This window comes from Centropristis striata, chromosome 6 (assembly GCF_030273125.1).
Source record: "Centropristis striata isolate RG_2023a ecotype Rhode Island chromosome 6, C.striata_1.0, whole genome shotgun sequence".
Lineage (NCBI taxonomy): Eukaryota > Metazoa > Chordata > Actinopteri > Perciformes > Serranidae > Centropristis > Centropristis striata.
Genome location: NC_081522.1, coordinates 5,041,476 through 5,060,833, shown reverse-complemented (window position 1 = coordinate 5,060,833; position 19,358 = coordinate 5,041,476). Strand labels below are relative to the sequence as shown.

General features: G+C 38.3%; 1 protein-coding gene across 1 annotated transcript in view; it reads left to right on the top strand.

The window, feature by feature from the left end:
- The first annotated feature begins 798 nt into the window (after nucleotides 1-798).
- The window catches only part of itga11b (integrin, alpha 11b), a 57,238-nt gene continuing 38,678 nt past the window's right edge, over nucleotides 799-19,358 (top strand). The window contains exons 1-2 of the mRNA XM_059334822.1: nucleotides 799-853; nucleotides 11,690-11,801. Coding sequence (XP_059190805.1) covers nucleotides 799-853; nucleotides 11,690-11,801 — 167 coding nt within the window. The remainder of the gene's footprint in view (nucleotides 854-11,689; nucleotides 11,802-19,358) is intronic.

The window sequence follows — 19,358 nt, the reverse complement described above, 5'->3', positions numbered from 1 at the left end:
TCTTCATCTAATCCTTATTTTCAGACCATTTTCAGTCCTCTACCAAATGTTTGAGCCTTAAAAAGCCATCTACTTCTTGTAGATCTTGTTAATCCACAATTTATTCCCTGAAAATATTTTTTTAAACTCTAAAATTAACATTATTTTTCAGTTTATGGTAACCTAAATAATTGTTTTTTAGCCTCTGGCAGTTTATGTCTTTACCACTTTGTTCCATTTCATATTATTCTCTGGACTCAACTAGGAAATGACAGTGCTGTAAAACTTTGGCCAACAAAAAATATAAATGAGTATAAGAACAGATCCCTCCTTAGTTGCTCTCTCTTACACTTTTTTTTAATTTAATTTTTTATTTATTTATTTATTTATTCAGGCAGTCTCATTGAGCTTGATATATAGAAATTTTCCAATAGAGACCATTTTCCTCATTTGGATTTCATTTTTCTTAACTTTTACCCCTTTTTAGATGCTTTATATTAGGAGTTCCTCTTAATAACTTCCTCAGTAACTTTTTCTCTGAAGTTACTGGTCAGATGGTAACATCTGGTTACAGGCATTTCCTGTTTGTGCACTAATCGGGACATTAAAGCTCCTGTTTTGAAAAGGGAAGGTGAAGTTAAAGATCCCAGTGTGTGTGTGTGTGTGTGTGTGTGTGTGTTAGGAGGTGTGTTTACTATGCTCCTCCTCTCCCTCTCTCTCTGTCTCCTCACACATCACAGCAGCAGAGTTAAGAATCAACCCTCCAACACACTCACTCACTCACACTCTGTCCTTCTATTTCTTTTTTCACACACACTCATGGATTATTATCAGTTTCTTCTTCTGCTGCTGTGGAGCTGCAGCTTCCTGCCAGGTGAGCGAGCGAGCATCACACAACACAAATCAGAGAGAGAGAGAGAGAGAGAGAGAGAGAGAGGGGGGAAGAGAGAGACAGGTGCTTGTGATGGACTTGATGTGAGTTTCAAGCCTCTAAATTAGAGCTCCTCATTGGAAACCACCTGTTGCTATGGCGTGGGATTGATTACCGTAAATAAAGAATATAGAATTGGTGCACACAGGGACATGAAAGGTGCTCCATCCAAGATAATACTAAAATATTGGGGAGGAGCTATCAGAGATAAATACAGGCAAAAATAAAAGTTCACAGATTTATTTTTAATTTTTTTTCTTTTAATTTGATTTCTTTTAAGTTTTCAGTAAAGTTTAATGATTATCAGAGATATATACAGGCAAAATAAAAGTTCACAGATTTATTTTATTTTTTTATTTTCTTTCTTTTCTTTTCTTTGATTATTATTATTTTTACAAAGCAAAAAGTTCACAGATTCATTCAGATTTTTTTTTCTTTAATTTTTTCTATTTGTAATTTAACCTTTTTAGTTATTTTCAAGCTTTTTCTTTCAAAATTGCAAACTGGTTGTTGGCAGGATGGTTACACTCCCAACCCTTGTGTCTTCCTGTTATGTCTTTCATCTATTTTATGAATAGACAATAAATCGGATCGTCTTATTTTGACAGCTAGCAGCTGGGGAAGTACTCACAGCTTCTCACAAAAAAACATTTAAACCCCTCTTTCTGATGTTTCCTGACAGTAGAATCTGAAATGTGACTGTGTTTTCATCTGCACACAAGGTTTTTATTTTCTATGGGTGGATCTTTGAAGCAGCACACGTGGGTTTGTTCAAAGCAGTCTTAAGCCTTTATAACATTTATTAGGGTTTAAAAAGTCTCTAAAAGTCTTCATACTGAGAGTTTACAACTAACTCTGATTCGACAAGCATTCTTCATCAATACAGGAAGAGGAGCTGTCACTTGAGGTGCTTGACAAGGTGTTTTGGGTTTTGGTGTTTTGAGTTTCCATTTGTGGTCGGAAGCACATGGGGAAGTGAAAAAGTCAAATTGGTTTCCTTCACACTCTTCAGAATGATTATTCTTTATATAAGACTTGAGGGGTTTCCCCAGGGGCTACAGCATTTCCTTCTTGATCTTGGAACCAGCACGTGACAAAAAACTTTCAACTCAATGCCAACTTACTTGCACTTCTGGAGTTTAAATTGTTTGGTCATTGACGTCATGATAATTTTGCTCTTAATTTGGAAGATTTTGGGTCTGATGTGTGCTTTGGATAATCATTTAAACATTATAGCAATTGTGTATGCAAAAATGCCAGAAAATGTTTGCCTGATATCAAACTTTGAACTTGTTACACTCTGTTTACATCTTCATCTGATCAGTCAGCTCTGTGGAGTTGGCATGGAGTCACAGGTCTGGACCCAGGCAAAGAAAATGCTGATCGCAACCACTAAAAAATGAATATTTCCTGCTTTTATGTGTTTTATTATATTAAGCTGATTATCTCTGGGCTTGGGACTTACAAAACAAGACATTTAAAGACACCACCTTGAACTCTGAGAAGCTGGGCTGGACATTTTTCACTATTTTCTGACATTTAACAGACCGAACAAGTGAAAAATAGTTGATAGAATAATTGATAATGAAAATAATTGTTAGTTGCAGCTCTGGTCTGAACAGCCTGTCTGCCCAAAAGGACAGGTAGTTTGAGTGGTTTAAAAATATGATCTTAATGTTATCGATTGCATGATTTTAGTTTAGTTTAGTTTAGTTGGATTTCTCAGATCCAGTGTGAAATGAACAGTGATGAACCTGAAATAGCCAATGAGAGCGAGCTGATGGGGAAGCATCCACAACATGTAGCTTGCACTAGTCCTGTTTGAGATCAACAATAAACTTTTATTTCCAGCTTGTGCTGCAAAATATATAAGCCACAATGCTTTCATCTCCTCAGCTGTGACTGTATTAAGAGTTTTGAATGGAAAATGGAGCGTATCGATGCAAGTAGCTCTATCTGTGGAAGGACAGTACTACAAGACACGGCTACTTCATCATATGCCCTCTAAGCGGTCGCAGGTTAGTGAGGTTTAGACGCTAAAACTACTTGGCTGAATTAAGGAAAGGTTATTATTTGGATTACATTAAAACCCGAAGTCATCTCAAGGGTCGTGTACACTGCAAAAAAAGAAAAGTTGGGTGAACTCAAAATTTCAAGGCAACAAACTTCGATAAAATTTTAAGTTGGACAATTAAACTAAATATTTAAAGTTTTGTTTTTGAGTTTGTTCAACTCTGAATTCTGATTTTTGTCAACTCAACTGTAAGTTCTAACTTATAATTTTACATTGTAATATATTTTAATCCTTACTTCTGCTAGCTTCTGCAATGTGCTGAATTGGCACGATTGTAATGCCGCTATGAAATGTCGGCTAATGTTGCGACCACAATTTTGAGTAAGCATTGATATGCTAATGGCTACTCTTGTAGCTGTAACAAGCAGTGCCGCTAGCATCAGTTAGCCGCTAGCTTTCGCTAATGAATTTCAACGCTTTCCCGCATTTCACAACAAAGAAATAAGAGTTAGCAGAACTACTGTCCCTTGTTTTGAACCCCAACTTAAAGATATAAGTAACAACAACTCACAAACTTGTTTTTGAGCAGACAACTTGCTTCCTTTGTTGTGCTAACTTACATTATTGCCCTAAATGTCAGTAATTTATATTTCCAAGTTTTACCAACTTAAATCACTGTTTAAGGCCAAAAAATACAAGTTGGCTTTTTTGCAGTGTAGTAAAATAGGTGTATCATGTAGCCTGTGAGACTGGTTATGCCGTTCTCCATGATTTCCTGCACACGGCTTTCGACATGACTGTGCCGTCACCAGCAGCCAACAGCTCTAGAAACAGTGAAGACAGAGCTAAGAGTGTAACCTGCGGGGGAACTAGCGGGAGGCCGTTTCAATTCAGGGAGTTAGCGGGACAGTCGGACAATCAGTTTGATGGTGGTTTGATCACATAAGGTCAACAGCTCCACCTACTAGCAACAGAGTTAACGTATTGTGATTTTTTTCCTGTGACTTTTCCTGTCTTTTAAAGAGGAAGTAACATGCTTTGAATGAAGTCAGCAGTGAGGATTCAGTGTTTAAGATCCTATCGTACACAAACTAAAATCCTTTATTCTACTTGGCTGTTCCATAGACTGTATATAAATAATGGACGTAGTCACCGTGACGTCACCCATTGGTTTGTGGCCCGTTGGAAGTATCGAGTTCAGAGTTACACTCGTCGCCATCTTGTGTCGCCATCTTGTTTCCGATACGGGGAGCAGACCATATCTGGACTGTGGAGGAGGAGAGGGATCTGATCACTGACTACAGCCTCTCTACACCTCAACCTGACTGAGAGAAGCTGCTGCTAATTCATGTTAGCATTAACTGGAGCATTAACTGGGATGTTCATTTTGGCTAGCAACAAACAAAAAAACAAAATGTTTGTTACTGACCTCAGAAAACTGAACAGTCTGTTAGTCCAACCAAACGCTGAACAAGACATTTTTAATGAACAAAATGTTCAAATAAACTGTCATTAAGTGAAAATACAGTGAAATAGTCAAAGTCCTTTTTTATATCTATGTAACGTTATATATAACTTTATTGACCGTTGCCGTGGATACGCATTGTTCTGCCTCTCTCCTAAAGACGGCTCGCCTTCTTAGTGACCTGTCAATCAAAGGTAGCCACGCCCCAAATCATATGATTCTTTATCTTCTATTTTCTTCTAAATGGGGCCATTATTAGAACTATTAACATTAAATTGTCTTGAAGAAGATTTTTTACTAGCAATTGACACCATAGTGTTGTCCAAAAAAAAAAATTCTGAGCTAATAAATCAGATGAGAAGTTTTCTCATTTTGCATTGAAATGGATAGACAGAAATATTTTTGCAGCCACACTCGGCGCCCCCTGCTGGAATTTTTACGGTAGAATGCAGCTGAAGGTACTTCCTGGTTTGCCTCCCTGCTCAGATCCGGAGGTTGCCGCCTGGGCTGTTCACATAAAAAGTAACAGAAATATTTAGGTGAGGAGTCTGAGAAAGAAAATCAAACCTCGCCTACCTTCACACCTCCACACACTTTTCCAATCCCAGATCACAGTGTCAATTTGGTAGAAAGGTTAGGCTGTCAGTTGGAGAAAGCTATGATGATTGCCACTCCTGTTAGAAAAGTGACAGTGAAGACGGGTTTGAGATGCACATTATTTGAGACATCAGACACCTTTATATTACAAGAAGTTCTGGCCATATTGTCTCTATAAAGTCCAAGGGCAAATCTTATGCAAATGACATGATAGTGATAAGAGAATAGGTTTGGAAGGAATCACTCTCTTGGAGTGATATCTATACTAAATCTAATCTCCAACTAGTCAAGTCAAGTCAAGTATAGTTTATTTGTCCCAACTTGGGCAATTTGTTTGCAGTCTAGGTGTATAAAATACATAAAAAACAATACATTCCAACAAACATACATACAACAGATTACAGCCTCATTGTATATATATCTAAAGATAAAACAAACAAAACAATAGTGCAACAAAAGGCAATTCCAGGTGAAGTGTCAACCACATAAGTCCCCAACCTCAACATCAACAACATCATCCTCATCGTCAATATCAAACTCATCATCATCATCACTATCACTATCAACATCACCATCATCGTTCAACCAGGTTCAGTTCCCTAATGGAAGTGGGGATGAATGAATATCTGTACCTGGTTACCATAATAATTCCAAGGTTACCATACCAGCAAATGATAGAAAATGAAATAACAGATTCGATAAAAGATCTGTAGAACAGAGTCAAACTACCAAACTACCAAATAGTTGTTGCGATAACTCTGGTGTTGGATGAGCAGATCAACCAACTAACATCACAATCTTCAGGCACCGCTGCTGGCAGAAAACACTTCACTCCCAGTGGATGAATCCAGATATCAGTTTCCTGTTTCACTCTGATTAAATTGTGTTTCCATACATTAAAGCTGGAATATTATGATTTCATCTGCCCTTTTATCGGGTTTGGGCAGAGTTTGGTGCCGTGTTCTGTGAGGCGGTGGATGTTTCCCTCGAGGGTGGGCCTGCAGGTCAGTGAGCTCTCGCTGGGAGGGGATGGCTTTTTCTCCAGGAACTCAGAGGGTGAAATGGTTTTTACTGCTTTTAGGCGGATCGTTAAACCTGCACAGCAACACATCAGTCATGATGTTGTTGTTGTTGTTGTTGCTTGTCACTTTGCGGTTGGTAACACCACACAGGAAGGTATCAGTTACCACCAGCTTCTCCCAGAAATCACTCCTATACTTTTATCTGTTTATTGCTGACTCAACCTTTTTGATGTCCCACACAGGTGGAGTTAGTCACAGCTGGAAACCGATGTGCCTGTGCAGGTTCTGATTCCCAGTGAACAGTCTTTAAATTAACTCAAAATCTGTCCTGTGGATTGTTGAATCTGACACTTTGTGTGCTCTCTCTCGTATTAAACTCCACCCCTGTGGCACTCCGCTATTAAAAACACACACCAAGATAGAAATATTACTTGGCCAAGTTCTGCTGCTGGCTTGGCACCACAGCTGCACTTCATAGTAACCACAGTCATGCATGTTGGTTTAATGTTGTCTGTAATGAAGAAGCAGCTCTGCCTCTGAGGCAGAACAGTCCAGTAAATTTGTCAGAGGCATAAAAGTTTTATATAACTAAAGAAAAATAAAATGACTCCTTAATATTAAGCCAGTACTGAGTGTACGCTGGAGGATGATCAAGCCGTTCCCTGCTACGTGTCATTTTATGCAAACTTTCACACCAGGCTTCATTCAATAACTTCAGGATTTAATATTGTTATTTGACATTTATAATGCACTTTGTGACTCTGCTACTTGGTCGATTATATATATGCTGAATTTAAATGGGACTCAAACTAGTTCAGTGTTCAAGGGAAATTTTGACTTGCATTATTAGCTCACTTGTTATACATACTGTAGCTAATATTTAAAAATGTAGATAATTTCTGACTTTAGAAAGAGTTGTTGACAAAATGATCTAACCACAAGGTCCATTAAATTGCTCATTAAGTCTTTTGATCAAAACCAAAAACTGAATATAGCTAAAATGATTGTATGAGTGCTGTTGGATTAATTATATGCATGCAGAATTTAAGATTTCTCTCTAAGGATTAAAAAAATCTCATGAATTGCATTGCATGCATCTTGTAACCTGGTTGAATAGCAGTTTAATTTTAAACGTCCAGGTTTTTAAAGGGAGTTTGGCACATAGCATGGTTCACCAGAGGCTGCATCTGCTCTAACACAAATCTGACAGGTCTGAATACTTTACACAGCCTGTCAGGGTTCAGGGTTGCGACCTCTGACCTGTGCTGCCCGTCAGAGAGGTGAAGGGTTATCTGTCTGTGGTCAACATGAGCGTCAGCCTGCAGTTATGATAGAGCCAATAGAGCCGTCTGCCTGCCTGCTGGAGGAAGTGACACAGACGGCGTTTGGCTGCAAGCTGCCTGACAGTGAGCACTGTTCAGCAAATCACTCCCATCTTTGACCTGATTAGACTTATTTCCCGCTGCTGCATTTGATTTGAAAACTGGAGACTCTGCAAAAACAGCAGGCTTTGTTTCCCTTCTAACAAAAATATTCTCTTATTTAAAGCAGTAGCTGCAGCTGCATATTAATCTGTTTTCGATTATTAAAGCAGCAAAGACACATCTGGAAAAAGCACCTAAGTATCAGCACACACAAATAAGTCACATAGACTCCTCTGCAGTGTAAAGAATTTAAGAAATGTGTCATAAGCGTCAGAGAGGATCATCCAAATCTGTCAAATCATCCAGCAGCAGCGATAGGAGACTGTCAGATTTGGATCTGGATCTTGCAATTCAGCTCTGCCAAGTCTCTCTCCGTCTTTTGCCAACAGCTCCAATAAATTGAGCTGGTTTCTGGCACAGACAGGAGCAGATTCCTCTCAGCTGCAAGGAAACAAGCACACCTTAAAGGGAGAGTTGTGTTTTTTTTATCGTACCCATCATTTCTCTCTTTTCCAGTGTCTTTTTTTTTTTTTGTCCTCGGCAGCCAGATTCATCACCGCTGGCAAACAGTCCCACAGCACGCAGAGTTTTCCGAGCGTTGAGCTCATTTACACAGCTGGAAGAGACGAACCGGAGCGCTCCGAGGAAATACTTCTGCACAGAGGTCACAGGGTCATGACGGGGTTCAAGGGTCACGGCCTGGTAGGATATTAGTGCCTGGCTCAAGGACGAGATATTAGATAAGAGATATGATGATTGAGGCTGACACATTTATTTAAAGGAGAAACCCTACGGCTGTCTTGGTGCTATTAAAATCCAATTAATTACTTATGATCCCTGGATGAGATGAGGTTACATCAGATGAGAGTCAATTTAATAACTTTACTTTAAATTAGACTACATTATAGAGTAGGAATATGTAATAAGATGATAATATCAGGCATAGAAATATGAAAAATAACAGCATTTTTAAATATATACTTGATACTTGTGTATTTTCTTTAGAGAGTGACAAAGTTTCTGGAGAGCTGAAAAGAAAAAAAGTGAAATAGTTGGAAGGTCACTGGAGCTCTCAGCACAAAACCATGAAAAAGGAAAAGTTAAGACTCTGTCAAAATCTGTTTTTGTTTTTTTTATTCTTGTCTTGGTATGCCATACAAATAAAGTCCTTGTGATGATCTGATAGAGGAAGAATGCCTTGGATTGTCCCGACTCATAATTTATTATAGCGTTTTTATCCTTTATTTGGATGCTACAGATTGGACGTCTGTTGGAAGAATAAAATCATCTCTTCCCTCCTTTTTCCAGGCTGATCTCAGTTTCCTGTCATGGAAAATAAAGTTGAAGAAGGTTCAGTGACGTCACTTTCATCATCCATTATTATATCGCTTCTTGTCAGCCTTGGCAGCGTTACAAAGATTTCCAGTCCTCCCTGCCTCCTGCTGTCAACCAGCCTTCCCGATAAAGATTTTAATTGAAACCAGAGGAATGTCCAGAATCAGGAGCAAGGAGGGAGGCTAGAGGAGGTGGGAGGTAAAAGGTGACTGATCACAGTAGGGAGGTTCTCTCCTCTGCCACCAACTTGAAACCTATCGGCGAGCAGTCTAGCAATGCTTTTGTAGATAACGGCCACAAATATTTCTGGATTCTGGTGAAGCCAGACTTCCTCTTGTGCTGGTCATTTTGTTCATTGTCTGATTCACAACTTGACGTGTAAGAATGCAGTGGATTGAAACAGATTGTTAATGATTGTAGGGCTGCAACTTACAGTTGTTTTCATTATTGATTAACAGAATCATTGTTTTGGTTTATAAAATTTCAGAAAATAGTGACAAATATGCATCCCAGTTTCTGAGAGTCGAAGGTTATGTCTTATTGTTTTGTCGACTGGATGTCTTCAGTTTAACATAATATAACACAGAGAAAAGCAGGAAATCTCCATATTTGAGTGGCTAAAAACTGTGAAATGATTACTTTTCCAAATAGTTGGCATTTATTTTTCCTGTCATTTGAATAATTGATTGATTGATGCAGCTCTTCTGGAGTGTTTTCACTGTTTTATTTTTTCAATTAAACACTTAATGATGGGGGGCAACCTGTGGCTCAGGAGCCACATGTGGCTCTTTAGGCCATCAGCAGTGGCTCCATGTGGCTGTGACAAAAAAATCATATGACATGAACAGTTATTTCTGTTTTCCCTATAACAATATTATTAATAGCATTCTACAAGTCTAGTTTTGAGTTTCTCTAGCTAGACAAGCTTTCGATTCCAAATCTCTTGAGATATTTCTTTGGTGTCCAGCCTCATTTTCACTACATTCTGAGAAAATCATATTAATAAATGCTCTTTATTACTTATTACTAATGTTGGTAGGCTAATTTAGTCTTAGTAGGCTGTTACATCTTCATGGTGAGGCTCAAAATAAGGTTTCCGGCTCCGTTCCAACATTATTTCTCTTTTTTTGTCCAAAAATGGCTCTTTTGTTAGTAAAGGTTGCTGACCCCTGGTGTAGTGGTTAGCTCTCTTGCCTCATAGCAAGAGCGTCTCCGGTTCGACTCTGGTCTGCAGCTCTCTGTGTGGAGTTTGCATGTTCTCCCCCTCCATTATCAGGACAAAAATATCTTTCTGTGTCTTCAAAACTGCTACACATCACTGTTCATGTTGTGACAACAAGAGCCTGACTCCTATGAGATTTTTGAGACTAATGCCGGTACTGATTTTAGAGGAGAAAATTCTCCGATATGGTGGCCAATGTAGTCATTTTTTGAGCTGGAATGAAAATGTACCTTTTTTTAACGCACCACTCTGTTTATGTACCTGGAGGGCTACTTTCTCAAACATAAAACATTATTAAATAATATTCAACAATGTTTGCTGGTTCGACTCTTGCCTGCGGCTCTTCTGTGTGGAGTTTGCATGTTCTCCCCGTGTCAGCGTGAGTTCTCACCGGGTACTCCAGCTTCCTCCCACACTTCAAAAACATCCACTTAGGTTGGTGACTCTGAATTGTCCGTAGGAGTGAATGAGATCGTGACTGTCTGTCTCTATGTGTCAGCCCTGTGATGTGAGTCTGGTGACCTGTCCAGGGTGTACCCCGCCTCTCGCCCAATGTCAGCTGGAATTGGCTTTTTTTTTTGGAATTGAACTTTATGATGGATATGTAATGCAATACACAACCAAATGCTAAATCCTTACTGGGTTCTGAGATTGCATTTCATGTATTTTGCGGCCTTATATCCATACAGACTTTTTAACTGCAGTCCGCTCAAATGTGATTGGTCAATATTACTTGGATTACAAACACAAACCTAAACACTTCGGATACCAAAATCTTGGCCTGCTGCTAACACATTCTGCATTCATATACAAATACCTTATTATAGAGATTAATTTGTTTTCTTGGTGTGAAATTAAAACTTAATCAAACAGAAGAAAGGAGACCAAAGTTACCGATAATTTCAAATATCAAGATGCAATAATTGATGATAAATTGTTGTGAGACTCAAACAAAAGTCATGTATGTGTATTTTTATACTTTGTACCTATCCACCGACACTTCAGAATACACAAAGAAGTATTGTATTAGTAAGTAAGTAACATGTACTTTTCACGGTCTCACATTACTAAAAAGTTAATAAAAACATCCTCCTGATGTGTTTAAATCAACCATGGGAAGCATTTTGTAACTTTGTTTTGTAAAGTCCTGAGTTAAAGTTTTAGTGTGTTTTGGTTCCATTATTTTAGGAGATGTTTGTCCCTCTACATACCTGTGGGAAAGGACTAAATCTGATGAACACCTGTGTGTGATTTAGTTATTTTAATCCTTTCCTTTCTGTGGGAACAAGGAGCAGAAGCAGCAGAAACTGGCTCCCAGGCCAGAGGGGCTCTTAGAGGAAACTTTGAGTCCAGGAGATCTTTTAGTGATGAAGTGTAATTTACGTTTTGTGGAAGCCGTTTTCCCTCAACATCTACTTCAATTATAGTTTCCTACATCTCCAAGAGCCCCTAAAAAGGAACATAAACCTCTTCCATTTAGCAGTGGGTTTAAAGTGTCGGCGGACAGAGGGATAGTGATCGAGTGACGGCAGAGAGACAGCTCTTCCAAGAAGAAGTCATTCCAATCTGCTCATATGGATTTAAAATTAATTAATTTATCTGTGATTCATTGGGACTGGTTTTACTGGGCAGCTTTCAGTTTGCAAAGTGGACGTTAATGAGCCATGTTAGTCAGCTGAGTGTCTTCTTCTGTGTTCCAGATCTGCAGCTCTGCTTCAACTTCGACACAAAGAACTTCAAGATCTTCCGTGGTTCCAAAGAAAAACAGTTTGGGTACACAGTCCAGCAGCACGAGGCGGGAGGACGCCAGTGGTGAGAATCCCAGTTTACTTTTCAGAAACCAGTCTGTACTGGTCTGTCTCTATCTACAGAAATAGTCTGTAATGGTGTGTCCACGTCTACAGAAACCAGTCTGTGCTGGTCTGTCTATATCTACAAAAATCAGTCTGTACTGGTCTATCCGCATACAGAAACCAGTCTGTGCTGGTCTGTTTACATCTACAGAAACCAGTCTGCCCACAGCTGTAAAAAAGCAGTCTGTGCTGGTCAGTCTACATCTACAAAAAACAATCTGTGTGCATCTACATAAACCAGTATGCTTACATCAATAGAACCAGTGTGTACTGGTCTGTCTATATCTATGGAAACCAGTCTGCACTGGTCATTACACATCCACAGAAACCAGTCTGTACAGGGCTGTCATCTGACAAGTACAGCCTATACTGGGTGTCTTTATCTATAGAAGGCAGTCTGTCCACATCTATAGAGACCAATCTGTACTGGTCTGTCTACACCAGTCTGTACTGGTTCATGGAACTTGTGTTTTCATGGCATTACTTTGTAATGGCTTGAGAATGAAACCTGTTTGCTGTTTAGTCCAAATTAAGAGAAACCAACACATCCACATCAATAAAAACTGTCTGTACTGATTCATGGAGCTTATTGTCTTATGTTATGGCATTTGAATGAAACCAGTCTGTGCTGTTTAGTCCATAGAAACCAGTCTATATTGCTTTATATACATTCATTCATCCTCTGCAATCATCCATTCATATCTGTGACTATAAAAACTGGTTTGTGGTGGTCTGTCTGCATTGATAAAAACTATAGAAACCGGTCTGTTCATTCATACACAAACAAGCATACAGCAGTGTGTCTACACTTAGAGAAACCAGTTTGTAGTGGTGTGTTCACATGCAAAAACCAGTGAGGAAAAAAGGTTTGTACCGGTACAAGTTGTACTGTTTCTGTTTCATGATAAGAAACTGACAATGCTGCTTGAACATAACAGAGGTTAATATAGTGAACGATTTGTTAAAAACATAATCACGTGTTTATATTGAATGCTATTTCAGTGGAAATGTAAAAATGACTAATTGGCTCAACTTCTGTTTATAAGAAATGATTCCAAATGTCCTCTGTGTGGCGCACTTATGTTTGGATTTGATAGATTTTAAGAAAACAACATATTCTTAAGACAAATGACTAAATATATCCACTCTTTCAATAACAAGATATTAAAGTCTTTGATCATATTTACTTTTTTAAAGCTTTTAATAGTATTTGGATGCTTCAGTTAGTCTGCTCTCCAAATACCTTCAGGTGGAGAAAGAATGGCTCATGTCTGTCTGCTTCAAAAAGAAAATATCTGTTGAGTTTCAGGATTTATTGGACACTGCTCTCTCTCTGTCTGTCTGTCAGAAGTGTCCTGGGAAAGTCAAATGTTTCCAGGAAAGTTGGTTGTTGGTTTTTCGTCAATGAATCATGTTGAGATGTCAAAATTATGTCGCAATGACACGTTTTCCACTGATAAGTGGAAAGTATCTGTACAGCCGCAGGACGATATTTATTGTTTTTCTGCTATAAATTAATATTTCATAAGCTAGATCTGATCCCATATGGCCACATAGATGATTACTCTCTTTCTGTACAGTCTGTCCTTGGCTCGCCATCAGTCTGCCGTGAGTGTTTGTCTCGTATCATCAGTCATCTTTATGTTTCCAACCTGCTGCTGGATTCTCAAATACCAGAACACACTTTTCACCCTCCAGCTGATTATTTCTGCTGCAAGGAATAACACATGAAGTCTTTCTTTCTATGCTCTGACTTGTTTTTAATTCTTTAAACTGAAATCACAATTGTCTTTCGTTCTTTGAGGGGCTCTGTATATAACAAATGAAATAACATATTTCCGATTCAGATAACTTTATTTGAACCTGGTCTGACAGGAATCTGTGAAATAGCCACGGATTCGCTTAACTCAAAATCCGTGGAATAGCCACGGAATCACTCAAATTTCCGTGAAACTGACACGGATTTCGTTACAATGCAAGTTAATGACAGTCATATCCCGTGGCTATTCCATGGATATTTTTTCCTATTGGTTTGTTCCAAGTCACGTGACTGTCAAGGTCCCGGCGGTCAGAACAAAAAAAATGGCGGACAGTTCTCTCATTTTTAGTGAAAAAAATCAAAATTTTGACTTAGTTTCTGCATAAAAATGGATTTTGATCACATTTCTAGTGAGAAAAACGTTTTATTTTCTAAATATTCACTCAGTGTATGTACATAATCACTTTGTATGTTGGAAGAGCCACGGGATATGACTGTCATTAACATTGTAGCGAAATCAGTGTCAGTTTCACGGAAATTTGAGTGATTCCGTGGCTATTCCACGGATTTTGAGTTAAGCAAATCCATGGCTATTTCACGGATTCCTGTGAGACCATGTTGCTTTATTTCCCATTTGATTATATATATATATATATATATATATATATATATGTATATATGTATATATATATGTGTATATATATATATATATATATATATATATATACATATATATTAACAAATATTTGTTTTTGGCATTAGCATGCACAACAACACACACAACAATACAACAACACAATCTATGCAACACCACACAGCAGTAATAGCTCTTAAAAAATCTTGCTGCACTTAAAGGCGAATACAAGCAACAAACAACAACACACTTGCCAGGAAACAAGCGTCAGCACGGCGCCTCACGACCCCTTTCTGACTGGGGAAAGTTTTTACATTACTGTGTGAGTGAGTCTGTTAGCTTTCACACGTTATATTCAGTGTTTATTTTGAAAATCAGGAGGGAGGGTTGGTTGAGAAAACAGGGACTGACAAGGTTGGATGGGATGACCAGGTTTAAATAGGTGATAAAAGGTTAAGTTAACTAGTTAAACTACATTTATGGTGCTGATATGCATACATATCAACAACAATGTTTGAATTAGTCCTTTACCTTTTGATTTCATGCTGAAATGTCCTACACTGTAAAAAATGTTTGTAGAAATTACAGTAAAACACTGTCAAATTGCATCAGAAACAGGGCGTAAAATTAAAAATGTAATATCACCATAGTAGTCGGTTGTAATTACCGTAAATTAAGGAATAGTGCAAAACTTTTAAACTGTAGAAAACACGTTTTTTTTTCATGTAAAATTAATGGAGAAATAATTAATTTAAATACCATCCTGTCACAAGGACACAATTACCCTAAAAATAAAGGGACTACTCAGTCTAAATTACAGTTTTTGCTGATTTTTACATTCAAATTTACAGTAGAAACTCACTGTATTTTTTACGGTAAAGTTCTGGCAACCACAGCTGCCGGTATTTTGCCGTAAATTTAACAGATTTTTTTTACAGTGTACTATCTCTGGATCCTGTACTTGTTCTGCTTTGCTTTCACACCACTTACCAAGACTTGAAAGCTTGATTGACAGCTTTTAGAGGTGAAGTCACCCTTTGTGTGCAGTCATGTCTGATGTTATCCAGTCTAACTCAGGCACATAAGTCCGATTTTAAAGACTACAGGTGATGCTGACAAGATCAGGATAAATGAAAGGAGATAAAACTGAAAGAAATTAGAATCTTCAGCCTCGCTGCTGTTGTACGGAGCCCCTAAAGGGACATGGTGAAAATAAAAAAAACCTTTGGTATCTCATGCTCACGAGATACCAAAGTTTTTTTTATTTTCACCATGTCCCTTTAGGGGCTCTATACTGTTGTCTGTCTGTGGTTTGCAGGTAAGAATGTGCAACATTCCTGCTTCTCTATGCTGCCTCTTTTTTATCTGGAAACATTTCAGCCATGATGAATACCTCGCAGTCTTCCAGGATTACAAAATCTCTCTGCCTTTGAAGTCGCAGGTAAATAGGTGGAAAGTATTTGCTTTTTGTCTCGCGACCGGCTTCTCCTGCGTCCCGAGGCAGCGCGGCGGATCTGGAAACTATGTGTTGCGGTTTGTTATTCCCCAGCCTCCCTCTGGGAAGCCCATCACTCCGCTCTGTGTGTGTTTTTAAAGGAGGGGATTCTGCAGCGTTGTTTTTCTACAAAGCCTGGTGACATTTAACATTTCAGGTGTTTGTCTGGTGGTTTTTATGCAGTCAGACTCAGGGTAGTGGAATAATCCAAGTCTTCTGTTTCTCTTCTCTTCTCTTCTCTTCTCTTCTCTTTAATCCATGAAAAATTATTCTCAGGATTATTAACGTTTTGGCTCCTGTGACCTCTGACACCTGTATGCCTTGAAATGTTTTAGTTGTAATGACTTTTGACCAATAGTTTTTATGTTTAAATGTACATGTTTTCAAGTGAAACAAACATCTAGAAATATTTCACTGTTCCTCAAGAATGTGTTATTTTGATGTTATTTTAACTGATCAAACTGTGATGATGTGTTTGAATTCAAGATTTATATAATAGCTATATCATATTCAGGCATCTTGCTCCCTCTACACGCACGATGCATGTTTATATATGCATCTATTAGTTCTAACAAATTAACTTTTCTTTTGGATTTGTTCAAACTTGGCTACAGCCCCCTGTAACCCGAGTTTCGACATGTGGTTAAACCAGGAAGTCCAGGAGATTTTAGTTCAAATTTGTCAACTTCCTATGTATTAATTTCTGTCTCTGTTTAGCATCTTTCAGTCTGTCCTTACATCACATGCATGGCTCCTTTTTCTCCACACAAACTTGGCTATCAGTCAGATTTTTCATTTTATTTTAATTAACAAAGTATAAAGCTGCCAGGAACCCAAAATACAAACAAAAGACACAGGTGTCTATGGAGCAGAATACAAAAAATAAAATAAAATAAAACTACAAAAATGGGGTGCACTTATAAAACAGTCTATTTGCATGTAAATTAAAAATAGTAGTAGTTTTTATTGTAGAAAGAAAATTCACATTTTAAAAATGGTCTAGAAACATAAATGGCACACTATGAAAGCTCCTTGATGATTGAACTTTCAACTGGCTTTCTCAGCTTGTCAACATATCATATATAAATAAAGTTATTACTGTAAATAAACATGCATATTTTCAATAAATAGATGGACTCCAGAGGGTTAAAGAGAAAGAAAGAATGAACGACTTGGGGAAAACTTACATCCTTAGTGTCCACATTAAATTGCACTAATTATTATTGCACTATACCTTGATTGTTTGCTTTTTACTCTTCCTGTAAGTCGCTTTGGATAAAAGCGTCTGCTAAATGACTACATGTAAATGTAAATGTAAATTGATGAGTCTGAATTGTTAATTGCAGTCATTAGCATTTCTAGATTAAATAACGTCAGCCATCAGTGATTTTCGATGGCATATTTGCCCAACACTAGGAGCACAATGGATAAAATGGTAATACAGTAATACTTTTTGCATAAAATATTCTCTCATTGAAAACTGGCAAACTATCAGAGAGTTTTAAGAGCCAGATTTCTGAAGTGTATGTCAGTTTCTCCTATGAACTAGCTCTTATGTTCCCTCAGAACGACTTCAGTCCTGCATGAGGTGAGGTCGCCAACACACATCGTTTTGGGTAAATAACACAAGGTCGACTGGCAAAAAACTTGAACCTGGCTCTACTTTTATTGCAATGCAACACAGCCACATTTAATAAGCAGCTGCACTGGCCAATCATGTAAACATGTGTCAACCATCCAATATACATTACTTACTGGAATATGAAATATCTATTTTCACCATTGTTGTGATTTGTAACCATAAGTACCTTTCAGAGATGCAAAATCTTGTCTCAGAGTATTATAAGTGTCACACATGACACCTCCACCTATTTCTGTTGTTTAGGACTGTTTTAAGTCTGAACACCAGGCTGCTAAAGGCAACAACTGAAGAGAAATATGGATATTTTTTATCTTATTGACACTGTTGTCTGAAAGCAGTTTAAAAAATATGAGAGCTGTTGAATGCAAAAGAAATTAAAGTTTCTAACTATGTGAGTTTTCCTGCTAGAGGCACTAAAGCTGCTGGCTGTAAATCAAATCCTCTTTATTTAAGGTCCCCTGAGTCATATTTACAGATGCTCAGTGCCGGGCTGCAGCCACATGAGGAGAAAATAAATAAACATGTGGAAAACTTTAATAAAACCAAAGCATGGCTCCATGTTGAGCCGTGTGTTTGTTTGGTTGAGGATGCTGTTGTGTCTGTCAGAGGTCAAACCCATTGACCTGTGGCGACCTTTGAGGTCAAACCTCCGGCGCTATGTGTGTTCAGAGACGAGTGTTTATGTTGTCTGGCAGCCTGCAGGCAGGGATCTGTGTGTGTGTGTGTGTGTGTTGAAGAGAGAGAAGTACCAAGCAAAGAATTGTGTGTTCTTGCATAAGTTGGTGAGTTTTTGAGCGAGTGTGTGAGAGAGAAAATGACAAGTGATAAAAAGTCTGTGTGTGTGTGTGTGTGTGAGAGAGGGTTGTTGCACAAGTATATTTCACATTGAACAAACCGCAGCTGAAGAAAGTTCATGAAAACTAGTTTTGACACAAACTGTCCATGTACGTAAACGTTGCAAAACAAAAATATTTTCAAAAAATGAGATGAATGTATTTAGTATAATGGTCAAAAATGCTTTATAATATATGAACATCTAAAGTTCAACATCATTTGATGATTTCTCTACTCAATATTATTTTTGTCTTATTTTTGTCTTATTTTTTTTTTATTTTTGCAAATGCCATAATTATAGAATTGGCTTCTTGGAAAGTATCTCATGTAGGTCCCCATTAGTCACTAAATAATCTGTGTGAAATATGCTAATTCATGTAAATGATGTACCCTGAAAGCATGTTTACTGGTTTTTCCTGATGTCCCCATAAAGCCTGATTAATACATCACTTCATCATTTCAGAGGTTTGAAAGTGTGTATAGGCTAACAAAGCTATGGCAAGTTTACTAAAATTTTTTCAGCTCTCTACAACCTCTAGAAAGGGTGGTCCCCACAAGTGATGATTTAAAAGTCAAGTCCCCATGATGTATGAAAACTGGTATGTGTGTGTTTGTGTGTGTGTGTGAGTTTGCATCTACACCTACAGGATCTGAAAACATACAAAATATTCCCTCTACCATTACATATAAATCCACTGCAGAATAAAGCAGTTCTTAACCCCCATGCAGAGCTGGTGAAAGGCTCTGCAGGAGCTGCAGGAAATCAGTAATTAAGTGACAAATAGTCCAATAAAGCAGCAGCAGCAGCAGCAGGGGCAGGTACGGGTCTGAGGTTTACCTGGAAGCTAAATGACAGCACCTGCTCAGGAAATGATGGAGTGATGTCAGAGGATGAGAGGGTCTGTGTCTGCTGCTGCAGGCTGCAGGATGTGGACTCTGTGGTTTGTCAGCGCTGCTCTCCGCCCGTTTGGTGTGGACGAAAGACACATTAGCAGATTGAGGGTTAGCGCGCTACTATGGCATCTCCTCTGGAATGTGACTCAGCCTTCTTCCCAGAACCGCCGTCCCAACCGCATGTGGTGGTGTTTACTCCGGGTAACACTCATAACCTGCACGCTGTGTGACACTGCGGCTGCAGGATCTGACCTCTGA